Here is a 14127-nt window from a genome sequence, read left to right on the forward strand (position 1 = left end):
TGATTTGCACTATCTAAGATGCAGTAGCCTTAACAGAGGAGATGACTGAAGACAAGCTGACTAAAGTTAAAACTCCCCGGATGACAATATTCCAGCGTTCGAGATATTGGATTCCTTACAAACATTCTCAATTTCAAAGAACATTAGAATGACTTTCATTTTCTGGTAAGATATGGATCAGGATACGAATTCAATTTCAATTGCTTATGTTTGCTTCTAGGAAGTTGCTGTCACTGCTTGCTTGAGCTACCGCGCTCTCTGATCAGTCAGAGCAAAATATGAAGATTTTAAGCATCTCCACATCAAGAAATGAGTGCAAAACTCATTCCTTCATCAAGCTTGGACAAGATGACTAGAAGTTTTGACATGACCATCGATAAAACGAAATGGCTGTTCTATAAGTAAGTCAATGTCAGACACACTGAAAGTGAGTTACTGGGATAGTAATCTTACATGTTAGAGGGCAAATTAGGATCGCCAATGGTTGCATGAACATGAAACAGAAGGTTGTCAACTTTCCATTGAAGAGATTTACTATTGATCCTACTCCACATAGTCTTCTTCTGCTTCCGCATAAACTACCTCATTCTTTGTTTTATTCCGAAGAATAGTGATTTTTATACTGCCTGATTTTTCCCGTCCTTGTTGATCTTGATATCTTTCTTACCTCAATGATTCCCTCCAATTAATTTAAAGAAATATTTTCCTTGCTTATATATTTTACCTTCGTTTATATATATATATATATATAGTTAAGAGAACGTCTCCTTTCTCCTTATTTAATTTTTTGTTTAATAAATTTAGATTTTAGTTAGCAAAAAGTAGTCTGAGTATTTTGCAGTGGGTTCTATGCGATATAAAAATTTATCAAAAATATTTATATTTTAATTTTATTATTATTCACATCCTACCACGGTACCACCTAGAGATTTATCATTTAACCGTTTACATTTTATTTTTAATATCTTAAAATCACTCTTAGCTAACTTTCCCCTAACAGAATAACAACCATTAGTATTAAAACTAAAATATATAAAAACTTAAAATATCCAACCTTAAAATCTGATTCCTTCTATTCTTAATTTAACCTTAAAATAACCTTATAAGAGTGTTAAAGTTATCTTATATTTATAATTAATCTATCTCATTTGTGGGATTAAAAATAGGATGCAATTCTTGAATGTATGATAATTTTGTTATATATACGGTAATGTTTGAATGGTAATAAAGACAAAATGTTTTTTTTAAATAATAAATAAATTGCATATATACAAAATTAGAAAACAGGAAAAAGGTAAATAGGAAAGGAGGAAGAGTTCACGGTTTGAAACGCCTTCCTCCCTCGCTGGCGGGACGAATTCAGCTCCTTTCCCCTCTCTCTCGCACACGCTAGGGTTTTCCTTTGGCATCCTTTCTATCGCTTTCTTTGAACGAATCCTAAACCTCTCTAAAGCGCAAGAGAGAGGGAGACGGCTCGATTCGGTGGTCGAATCGAGTCGTTTCTGGGAATCGCGGATGATATATGTTGCTTGATATTGGTTCCTGGGATTTGGAGGTGTCCTTGGGTTCCGATGGAGAAGAAGGAGGTAGGCGATCGGGGTGGGATTCCCTCCGGGTTGAATCGAATAAGAACACGGCGGTTTTCCGCGGAGGACCAGTCGGGCACAGGCGGAGATGATTCCCAGGATAAGGTCGTTGGGTTTGGGAATTGGAGGGGAGATTGGAAAGGTTTGCATTTTTGGTTTCTGAATTATTCTTCGACGTTCTTTGATGGTTATATGTCTTTTTGTGCTGTTTATGGAACCTGTGGTAGAATTTATTGGAATCATGGGGTGATATATTTTTGATGCTTGGGTAACATATATGGCAAGACACCTTTCGGTTGCAAAGATTGAAAATCTGGAGCGAGGAGATGGCTTTTAAGTTTTGCAAGAGTTATCAGTGTTTGTTGTTGACATAAAGCATTAGAATTTAATTTTCGTTTCCTTCACTGTAAGTTTTTGGTGAAATTTATGAAACTATTTTCCTTCACCGTAGATTCTAATATTTCAATTTAATTGAGCATGCTTCTTTTATTTGCTTTTACGTCGAAGAAACTCACCATTTGCCTGCTGCAGGAACAGTTTATGAACATAATATCTGACCATTGAACCATACGTCACTTTTCATTGCATACCAACCTTAAAACCTTTCACTTACGGATCTTAATTAGTTTCATGATTGATGTAGTGGAAAATTAGGGGCTGAGTTTGCAATATTTTTTTTCCTCTCTTTTCCATTAGTAAGACATGTACAGTGGCTTGCTCCCAGAGAAAAAGGTCACCCAACATAGGGATCAAGTAGCAGTATATGGGTTGATGTTGTTTGTTTATATGCATTCAGGGCCTCGTAAAGGGTGGAGAATTTCTCGATGGTTTAGCTCATACCTAACAAGCAAGAGTATGAACAAAGTCGACCGTATTGTTTCGACTGGCTCCGAGGTAACCTTTTCTCATTATGCATAAGGCGTCAACCTTATATGTATATGTATATATACCTGGTGAGCTTTAAACCTTTATGTGAGCTAATTTTTCTATTTGGTAGAGTCAAAAATCAGACCCTATGATTAATAAGGCAGACGTATTGGATCCTAGAAATTCTACAAAGTGGAGTCCTTTTGATGGAAAGCAATCACTACCAGACAGAAACTTCCTTAGTAATTCACCCCACCGAAAAAAAAGTTTTTCACATGAGATAAGACGTAAGGGTGATAATCACCATTTGCTGCTCCAAACTCGTAGTTACAGTGATTTAAAGGTAACTTTGAGCCATCTATTTTTGAAACTCTTTCATTTTCTTGTTCATTGGTGATGTAAGCTTTTAAAATTTGCTTCAATAATTCTCAAGGATCTCTTGGTATCACTAAATACGAAGTTTGATGATGCCAAAGAAGAAGTAAATTTAGAGCTGGCTGCATTTGTATGGGATATTGAAGAAGCCACTAAAAAGGGCTTGTTGTCTGAAGCAGCAAGGACAGCTGAAGACTTAATAGTACTCTCCCAACAGTGCATAGAGATGGACTCTAGTCAGTTCCGTGAAAACTGTGAGAGAATTGTTCAGGATCTCTCTGAAAGGAGGCAGCAATCTGAGTCAGTTGTCATGGGAAAACTCATAACATACATGCTATTTATTTTAACACGCTGCACAAGACTTTTGCAATTTCATAAAGATAGTGAGCAAATGAATGAGGATTCTCTTGAGAGAATCAGGCAGTGTCTAGAAAGGGTTCCTTCTATCGAAATGAAATGGGTTCCCAAGCCTGCAAATGTTGAGCAATACTGCCTATCCAAACATTCATCAGAAGGGCACAGTGAGGTCTGCCTTATTAGTCTCTTTATGTATTTTCAGTGGTCGCTATGATTTTGTGGAAGTAGCATGTCTTTTACTTATGCTTTGCAATTTTTGCAGACTTTGTCCTGTTCAATAGAGAGCTTTATCAAAGGAGATGCTCGAAATTCTACCCGTGTTTTGCAATGTCATGATAATGAACTATGTCTTCTTAGTGATCTGATGATTCAGCCTAGTCAGGACTCAGTTCGTGAAGAAGACCGTACTGAAGGGATGAATTTGGTGATGTGCAGGATATGTGAGGAGAAGATTCCAACTTCTCATTTGGAATGTCACTCCTATATTTGTGCATATGCTGACAAGTGTGATTCAGAATGTCAAAATATGGATGATCAGTTACATAAAATTTCAGATATATTGGAACAAATTGTGGATTCTTACAACAAGATCGTGAATGCATCATGTAGCAGCCCTGAGATTTCAACAGCAAAAAGTACTACCTTAGTAGCTGAATCCAAAGAACAATCACCTAAAGTACAAGAGTGGCACAGCAAAGGTACTGAAGGGATGTTTGAAGATTTGCATGAGATGGATACAGCTTGCATAGATGATTCGCATGCTGCATCTCTCAATAGTTTGAAGAGCATATTATCAGTTAAATTTGGAGCTTGTAATGAATTTAGTCCTTACGGTAACGTAACCCCTACTTCATCTACAAATACTCCCAAGTCAAGCCACTTTGACCTATTCTGGTTAGAGCACAACAACCAGTCTGAGCATGAGAATATTAAACAGGTGACTCATTCATCATGTCAAACATTCTTTTCTTCATTACTGCCTGATGCTACAAAAATTCTAATTGTCTATAAAATGTGTTGGCATTGATGCTCATTGCTCACTAAAGACAAATTTAGTAGAAAGATAAGAATTTCTTTTCCTCCTTGGCATTTTAGGGAATTATCATGAATGACCATAGAAGAAAATTACCTCGTAGCGGCATGACCCTATTTGAAAATTTGATGCTTTAGTCAACCCTTCATTCTGGAGATTTATACAGAACTTTGAAGTTTTTGTGCCATGGATATTACAAAAGAATGTTCCTCTTATTCCACTCCATAGTTTGCAGGCCTGGTTGCTTTTCTTTTTCCCGGAATATAAAGGGACTGCGTGGATGTAGTCGACAGACTTAACAATAGTGCATTAAATGTATTATATAATATATAATATATATAACCATTATCTTATATTTGGTGATACATGCTAGCATTTGTAGATGCGAAAAGGGGATCCTGTAGTTGCACAGGCAACATGTAAAAGCAAATTAGTATTTATGATGAACACACTATGCACAGCTCTCATAAAAACAATGAGAATATAGAAATAGTAAAAGAGAATATAATGGATCAAATCATATCATGTCAGAAGAGTTACTAGACCTAACTTGCTCAGACTAGTCACGAGATATATTTTCTAGTGATTGTTATTGATTGGATTCATGTTTCCTATAAAATAACATATAATTGTAACATCAAGGTAATCGTGAAGCTCATATTATTATATTGCTCTTATTCAATTATTCTTCAAGCTTGTAGGCGTTTGTCTTCTCATTTCTCGCCAAATCATTTGTGTTGTTGCAATAAGTAAGGGTATTTATTTGCCTTTTTCCATCAAGTGCTTAGAACAGCCATGTTAACATGACTTGTACATCAAACTTCTATATTTGCATCTGTATGTGGCTAAGTGCACCAAACTATAACTCTTGCACAAGCCATTAGCTATTAGATCCATTGCCAATATCCAAGTATAGCTGTTCCACATAAAATTTTAGCTTTAATTTTCTTAGAAATCTATCATTCCTGAGGCCTAAGCACATGCATGCTATATCTAGCAGTTTTGCAATATCCCCTATTATTCTTTCTAGGTAGAATGCCTTCTAATCACAATTTATGGAAATTACACTCTTTCATTATCCATTTTATTTAGCCATTTTGGCAAGAAAGAGTTCTTGTTTTTTGTTATCCATCTTGTGAAACTGATGTTCCTCGTTCTGCATGACCTGTGAACTTCGAGAACGAGCAAATTTTCTGTGTGTCTTGAGATGGATTCCCTTTACAGATGAATGAATTGGCTGATGTAGCTCGTAAAGTTGCAAGCACTGATTATGCAAATGAAAGGGCCTCTGAGTCTTTGAATATGTGCTTCCACAATTTACTGGAAATTCTACATCATAATGACATCAAGGGTTTAGTGATAGACACATTCGGACACCGCATAGAACACTTGCTAAAGTGAGCTTTAATCCTTAGTGTTTGAATTACGTTTCACATTTCCCTTCATATTTAATGTAGTTATGTGCTTCTATGCAAACTACAAGTTTATAACCATAACAGTAGGTTCTGATTTCTGGATAACTCCATGCTGAGGAAATTCAGGGAGAAATATCTGTTATCTGTGAAACTGGTGGATAGGAATAAGAGTATCATCAGACACAAAGAAATGAGAGGATGTTTCATCTGGAATGCATCACAATGTACAACATCACCTCCTTTAGGCTCCTCACACAAGGAAAGGATAAGTATTGATGACTTTGATATCATCAAACCGATTAGCAGAGGGGCTTTTGGCAAAGTTTTTCTTGCACGGAAACGGACAACAGGAGATCTATTTGCAATAAAGGTACATAAAAGGAGTCCATTTTTGTTCCTTTTTAGAAGCACCACCAATTTAGTTACATGCCTTTCAATGTAGTTGTGTTTTAAAGCAGAATTATTCATATCTTGGATCAGCAGTCACAAATTACAATAATTAAGTGCAGTAAAAATTGGCCAAAGGATTGTAAAATCAGAAGATTGTTCCAGTCTCTTTTATCAGTTGGTCCGCAACATTGATCAAATATTAAATACATGTCTTTATTTTCATCGCTGATTGAAATAGCCCAGTTTTTGCAGTTTAAGAGGCTTTACTGTCTTCAAAATGCTAAAGAATTATGCATACCAAGTAAAAGGCTGCAAATGACTATTTCAAATAGGAAATTAGATAGTTTTGTAATCTTTGTTAAGTGCATTATCCTATTTTGAAGCTTTATATTTGTTGGTTTGTTATTTTTCATGAAAAGGATAATATTAAAGCATACCGTCTCTTCTATGTCGGCAATCTAACAAATGTGAATCTATATGCGCATCAGACATGGACTCTATAGTAAGTAAGCTGTCATTTTCCAAAGTTTGCTATGCCTGATCATTAATAAATTGCTTCTTTCTCTGGAATGTGAGCAATTCATTAGAGTGCACGTAAGCATTTCATTTGCGTACTCCGTTTACTGCAGTGTATCAATCAGTAGACTCCCTTGCAGGTCAGATGATGTGGTTTAAAGCATAAATTTCATGAATAGCTTATATATGAAGGAAATTTACCCACATGAGTTGGTTTCTATTGACACCCACAAATCCACCATCTGTTCAAAGTGGACACTTTTTTTTTTCTGTATCCTAGTTTGCAATTGTTCCCCAGTTTTAGTGCTGAGTGTCTTTTCCTCGATGGATAATTATTCTTGCTAGTTTATAATTTGTTGCATGCCTAGTTGCCTACAATTCTAAGAGAGTGAGAGATGGGAGAATGTTTTGACAGATAAGGAGAAAAAATTCCAATATGAGTTGATTATAAAAATCAGTATGTGTAATTTGCTTTAAAGAAGTATACGAAATTCTGATAACACCAAGTTCCTTTCATTAGCTCATAAACCTAGACTAGCCCAAAGTGGACTTTCTGTGATCAGGCAGTTCCATTTCTAATCATTTTTTGTTATTAAAATGTTGTTTTTCTACTGTAATATTTGAATGTATTGAGAAATCTGTACCACATTGTAAGTTGTATAATCATATATCAGATCTGAGAATTATAAGCTGCTGATTTTTTTAATCCTTGTGATGCAGGTACTAAAGAAAATGGGTATGATAAGGAAAAATGATATTGAGCGCATATTGGCGGAGCGCAATATTCTGATCACTGTCAGGAACCCATTTGTGGTAAGAGATGATGGGTGCGAGTCCAATTCTTATCTGCTGGATCAATTTCCTAAGCTATCTTAAATTATGTTTTGAATGAATTTAATCATTTAATGCAATGAGAAAAGTTGTTAGTTGTTATATTCTTTCACATATAATGATTAATGAAATAGATAAACAAAAATGAGCTAAGTGTTACTAATTTTTTTCCCCTTCTGCCATACCTTAATTTTGATATTGATGGAAGTTACTTTTTATATCCTAATCTCCTTCCGCACAATTCTCATGCTTTTGCAGGTTCGCTTCTTTTACTCTTTTACCTGCAGAGATAATCTCTATTTAGTAATGGAATATCTAAATGGTGGCGATTTATATTCCCTTCTTAGAAAAGTTGGTTGCTTGGAGGAAGAGATAGCTCGGATATATATTGCTGAACTGGTTTGTTCAGACTAACTACAAATGATTACTTATCATTGCTTAGAAGATATCTTTATTATGGTTCTTCCACAATGTAAGGTTCTTGCTTTGGAATATCTTCACTCACTGGGCATCATTCACCGTGATCTCAAGCCAGACAACATATTGATTGCTCGTGATGGGCACATTAAGGTTTTACTTAAGAACTTAAGATTCTGTGAAATTTCTAAGCTGACATGATTATATTGGTCTATTAGCTCACTAAATCCTGAGGATTTCTGACAAGATGTACTATGACAAAATCATGAGTAAATTTTGGCCCTTCAAGTGGAAGGATATGATAGCTTGTAATCTTGCATTCTTGCTTTCTATAAAACAATTTTGCAGATTGAACTTCATGATCTGAAGAATTATGTCGGCATGGATGAAAATACACTGACTCTTTCTTATACCAGCTAACAGATTTTGGTCTATCAAAGATTGGCTTAATCAATAGTGCAATTCTTTTGAAGCGCACTAGGACAACTAGTTCGATTATGTCAGAATCTCAGAGTCACCATGTTTTTACTGTGCATTCTCATGAGAGAGTGAAAAGAAAGCACTATTCTGCTGTTGGGACACCAGACTATTTGGCCCCGGAAATTCTTCTTGGAACTGCACATGGTTTGCATTTTCTTCGATTTTTTTTTCTTTTCTTTTCTTTTTTAAGATGGAGTCAACTTTCTTGTCATTTTACTACAGGTTATGCTGCAGACTGGTGGTCTGTAGGAATCGTCTTATTTGAGCTCATAACTGGTATTCCACCTTTCACTGCAGGCCTTCCTGAGGTAGTTTCTTATTAGATTTGCTCTTATCATTTAATTTTCTTTATACTACACAGGATGAGGTTTATGGTACCTTCATGAATAGATATTCCTTATTACCAACAGAGGATGTCTATTGGTGGGCAATAAAAGTCAAATGTTTTACTTGGATTGATGGGTGGTGCATAAGAGGCTTCGAAATTGCACAAATGTGCACTAGTAAAGTTTGTCCAATAACAAATCATAATGTGTAATTAATATTCCACATTTTAGTGGGGCTAGCTAAGGGATTAAAATTCCAAGTCATTTAACTGGTACGTGGAAAATCAATATCTGAGCTTGCAGGATTCACGTAATTTGTAATATTTCTGCAATGAGAGATGTGTTATTATAACATTAGAAACTATGATTTCGTAACAACTAACAATACATGTTAAAAATATATTAGTTCTTTAAGTGTTCTAATCCTCTGCAGAAGCTGAGATTTTTGTAACAGAAGACTCGCAAACTCCAAATACTAAACTATGGCTTCCATAAAGCGCATTTGGGAAGAGATAAACTACTTTAGTTACACTTCAAAAATGAATTTACATACAAATTCTTAAAATAGGACTAATGATTACAAGCAACCTGAAGTTGCTATTATATTAAACTGAATCACGAATTTATGGGTTCCTGTTCAAGGTAAGAACATGTCCATAAATGACTTGCATCACTTTTATTTGGGCATTTGGTGAGAGCTTATTTGTTTCATTGTGGTATCTATACTTGGATGTATGACATAGAAGAGGATAGCCTAGGACATGGAACTACATCTAATGACAATTGACAATATTCTATGATTTTTCAGATAATCTTTGACAACATCTTAAATAGGAGAATTCCCTGGCCTTCTGTTCCAATTGATATGTCATTTGAGGCCAAAGACTTGATTGACAGGTTTGATTTCATTTTCTTTATTATCTAATTCTCACAGCTTATTTGATTGAGATGCTGTCTCTTTGATATGCTAGGACAAGAATTGCATCGTTCAAATTGATAACTATATTAACCTCTAATATACTTTAGGGATTTAAAATATTATATATTTTGTATTGCTATATTGGGTATTCAAATGTGGCAAACCATATCCAGTCCATCTAGTAAAGGATATAACATTTGGGATTCATATCCATCTTACTTTGATCTCCAATCCAATGCTCAATTGGCTCCATAAAACATTAGTGTAATCTATACGTAAACCAAACTATTAGGTATGACTGCTTAATCAAGTTCTGTTTTCTATAGGTTACTTATTCAAGATCCAGATCTACGTATTGGTGCTAATGGAGCAGCAGAGGTTGTACAGTAATATGCTAATTACAATATTCTTATTATGGTCTTGCATTTGTAAAGATTGAATTATTAACAAAACTGAAAATATGCTTAGAATTTTTATTTTCTATCTATTTACAGGTAAAAGCACATCCATTCTTCAATGTAGTTCACTGGGACAACCTCGCCTTGCAGAAGGTGTGCATTTTTTATGGTTTAGAATAAATTATATATGAGAATTGTTAAACATGTCATCAATGCTAATTAGCAATTCTTGCGATTATGCCACACGATTAAGTTACATTGTTTTTGCAGAATTTTCAGGTTCATAAAAGGCGATGGAGAGAACCAAATATGATGTTTATGTATAGGTGCATTTTGCAATAATTTTGATTTCTCTAAGGGTGCTGCATAAATAGGGCTGTCAATATAAACGAGCGGCTCGGGCTTAGCTTGGCTTAAGCTCGAGTCCGGCTCGGCTTGGTCGAGCTGGGGTCGAGCCCGAGCTACTGAAACTGACTTGAAATTAATTTTAAGTCAACCTGAGCTGGAGTCAACTTGCTTAGGCTCGGCTCGATAGGCTCGCTATATATATTAATCTGAAATTCCAAACCCTAAATCCCTTTCACAAATCCTTCAGCCCGCGCGCCACGCCCTCCAACTCGTTCTCCATCATCGGCAAGATTGTTTCCGACAAGCTTCCTCCTCCAACTCGTTCTCCACCATTGAGCTTCTTCGAATGGTCGTAATGGAGCGATGTGGTGGAGCTGGCCGACCCATGGCGGTGGCGCTGCAAAGCTTTTGCTCTATGGAGCTCACCTCTCGGCATCGACCATGTGGCACCTCCAACGGCTGAGGCTCGACCTTACACGGCGAACCTCGAGATCGCTCCACCACTATGGCGGTGCTGGTGGAGATCGTGGCTAAATTGCCACATCAGCGTCACCGTCGAGTGTCATAGAGAAGACTCCATCAAGTGGCCGTTGTCGATCTAAACCAAGACAAAGTCCTTGATCCCTTCTTTCTCTTTCTTGCCATCTATCTGAGGCTTCTCGAAAATAGAGGAGATCGGCGAGGCACCGTTCTCGGCGGTGATGAGGACGAAGAGGCGATCGTTGAGTCAGAGGCTTTTTAAGTGTTAGTTAATTTAGCTTTGTTTAGCTTAATTAGTTGGCTTGATAGCTTGAATAGTGCTATATTAAAATTTGAAATTTGTGTAAGGCTTTTTTATTTGATAATTTGATATTATTTTTAGTATTAGAGTTGTATTACTGTTATATTTACTAGTTAAAATTTGAAATTTCTAGCTTTAGTAAAGTTTTATTTAATTTAAGTATTAAAGCTTAATTTAACTTGAATAGTTCTTAGCTCAGCTTGACTCGATCCAGGGTTTAAGTATGGCTCGGTAATTGGCTTGATTCAAGCTTGAGCTCGGCTTAGGCTCGATTTGGCTCAGCTCGAGTTCGGCTCGAGTTGAGCCTAAAGCTAAAAAACAGGTTTGAAATTAATTTTGAGCCGAGCCTGAGCTAGAGCCGGCTCGTTCAGGCTCGGCTCATTTTACACCCTATGCATAAGTTATTAGATGGAGCATAGAATTTATGCTTTCTTCTTTCTTTTTAACTTCTGAAATTATTACTCAGTAACTGTCTCTATAAATCTCTCTATTTGTATGTATGTTGGCCTAGCGTGATAGGAATATTACCTTGAACAGTATATGACTACTTGGTAAGTTTTCCTAGATATACTCTTAGAACTGCTAACATTGTTGGTCTGAATCTTGTTATCGCAGAGATGGTTTGTTTGTTAGGTGTGTTGGGAAAAATGAATTCTAAGAAGTATATTAGCTCAAAATCATAATTTTTACGATACAAAACTACTGCTGCTTTTATAATATTTGTGAGCATGTTGTTTGCTCTTTTATGTTTACTGGTTCAGCATCTAACAGATCTCTTCTAGTCTTCTATATAGTTAACAGCAGTTTGACTGTTTCTTGCTTGTTGTTTAGCTTAATTTTGTCATTCTTGTCCTGATGATCAACAACTTTTCAACTTGGAGATTGCTGTATATCATTGTTTAGAAAAGAGTAATTAAGTGTATCAGATTTACAGATTTCATATCAGATATTTAGAAGAATTTCGTGGTACTTTCTTTGCTGCAGAGGTTTGAAGGTGTTAAGAAACTTTACGGCTTCTAAATATTCATTGCAGGCTGCATTCATCCCACACCCTGAGAGTGCAGATGATACAAGCTATTTCTTGTCACGGCATTCACGTAGCTCATCTCAAAATCCTAATGAAGAGAATTCTAGCGATTGCGACTCCAATGCATCTAAGTTTAGCTCAGATTCTGGCCTTGATGTTAATGTATGTATGCATCTTTGTTCATGTTTTTGATAATTACTTTATTATTTATTTTTTGATAGCTTGATCATACACGGAGATTTTCACCTTTTATGTATACTATATATCTGATACAACTTATTTAGATTTTTTTTAATTCATTCTATCATATGCTTAGGAAATGTGATATTCATTGGCCATTTGCTCGGAAAAATGAATTACTTATAGACTTGTTTTACTTAGCATATCCAATTTCTTCTTCGGTGTGGTAATGCACAGCTCATAGAACCTGGAACATTTTTATCACTCTGTCGTTCTGTTTAATTGTTTTGAAGGATGAACATAGTATGCTGGCAGATATTGACTCCTGCCCTCCTGTTGATCTTTCTTCAATCAATTTCTCCTTCAAGGTAAAATCATTTCCTTTGAATTTTATTGTTTAAAGCTATTACTTAATTTTCTATAATTTATCATAATCTAAGACTAAAATGAGTGACCTGTTACCTGCAGAACCTGTCACAGTTGGCGTCCATGAACTATGATGTCCTACAGAGTGAGAAAACATCAAAATGTTCGTCGCCATCTGGCACGAAATGAAAAAGAGAGAGCTTCGTCTTATACCTGGTTCCTAACTATATTATTCGATGCAAGGCTACTGGAATCTGTGGATTAGGTGTTCTCAGAAGTACATAAACATCAAGGCCCAATGAGGAGTCCACATTCTTCTCTTGAGAACTTGTCAAGGTTGACATCCATAGATTTGGTGTCCTTTGGAAGACAAATAAGCTACAAGATATCCATCCGCAAAGAAATTATGCTGCATAATATATCAATGTACCAGTATGACTCAGCAGGAATTCACTTCTTCTCTGGCCAGAACATTGTACATCAGGTTCCGGAACCGCACTGCAAATGTATATATCACCACTATATGTACGAGTTCTGGGATTTACTGCTTATCACCATTTCTTCAAATCCATATTCCCAAATTTACAGCGAGTACAATGTCGACAAGAATATAACTGAGATATGTTCAACAAGAATGATAAATGGATAGTCTTGCAAGTAGATGATACAACGTGTATACAGGAATAGGACTCTCTCTTATCAGAGTTATAGCATCAGGGATATATTTCATGTCAAACACTGCAAATTACTCTACCTTGAACCTGTAAGTATCACTAGACAAACATAAAGCAATGTTCCTATCACAAATGTTGCCTTATGGAGTGGTCTTCTCAGTTGCCGATACCAACTTCCTTGGTCTGCTAGACTAGTTGGTGGCATTTGAAGTCGTCGTCTCAACAAAACATTAGGGACATTTCCGCCTACCGCAATTACATGCAGACCACGGGGAATGGCTTCTATGTATCTGCTCTGGAGAGTCCTGGAATGTGTTGTGGGATCCCGCAGTGGCAAAGGCATGGTCTCCTCCATTGCTTCACTTGAAGCGATTTGTTGCAGTTAGTGAGGCCTCTTGTATTGTTTCCGTGGGTTTTGTTGCAGTCCTTTTGTCTTGCGACCGTTGAGATGGAAGTGCGAAAGGGTGTGTGATGTCTTCGCCGCTAATAATTTTATGGATATAAGAGAACGTGTTAAATATATTGTCGATAGATAGATATAAAAATACATTAAATAAGAAAATAGTAGGTGATAGTTGTGAATATATTTATTTGGTTCTTATTCTTATTACGTAGTAAATACTGTCTAGCGGTGAATCTAATTGCTAAACACAAATCACATGGCTTCAATAATATTTTTTTATATAAATTTTAAACTGCCTATGCCTAAAATCAAACTATTTTTTTATTAGCTCTTACATCCAAACTTATTAAAATAAATAAATTTCTATATTATACCCATAAATCTTTATCCGTAGTATAAATAAAATACAACCTCTTATATCTTCTCTTATCTAAAATT

At 35.9% G+C, this 14127-nt stretch overlaps 1 protein-coding gene across 3 annotated transcripts; it reads left to right on the plus strand.

Moving 5' to 3' along the window:
- Positions 1 to 1296: 1296 nt before the first annotated feature.
- LOC140780513 (probable serine/threonine protein kinase IRE4) lies at positions 1297 to 13806 on the plus strand. 3 transcript variants are annotated; one of them, XM_073126127.1, is made up of 18 exons: positions 1297 to 1728; positions 2383 to 2480; positions 2584 to 2796; positions 2887 to 3354; positions 3448 to 4122; positions 5443 to 5615; positions 5760 to 6003; positions 7260 to 7352; positions 7629 to 7769; positions 7848 to 7940; positions 8204 to 8411; positions 8490 to 8575; positions 9402 to 9490; positions 9839 to 9890; positions 10007 to 10063; positions 12073 to 12228; positions 12540 to 12614; positions 12715 to 13806. In XM_073126127.1, exons 1-18 carry the CDS (start codon positions 1572 to 1574, stop codon positions 12799 to 12801), a joined length of 3165 nt encoding a protein of 1054 aa, XP_072982228.1. In that variant the 5' UTR covers positions 1297 to 1571; the 3' UTR covers positions 12802 to 13806. The 3 variants fall into 3 exon arrangements, with proteins under 3 accessions (XP_072982228.1, XP_072982229.1, XP_072982230.1); XM_073126128.1 differs by having other exon boundaries at positions 12551 to 12614; positions 12715 to 12854; XM_073126129.1 differs by lacking the exons at positions 12540 to 12614; positions 12715 to 13806 and having other exon boundaries at positions 12024 to 12148.
- The last annotated feature ends 321 nt before the right edge of the window (positions 13807 to 14127 follow it).

This window comes from Typha latifolia, chromosome 1, assembly GCF_019914945.1.
Source record: "Typha latifolia isolate L0001 chromosome 1, TyphaL0001v2, whole genome shotgun sequence".
Taxonomy (NCBI): domain Eukaryota; kingdom Viridiplantae; phylum Streptophyta; class Magnoliopsida; order Poales; family Typhaceae; genus Typha; species Typha latifolia.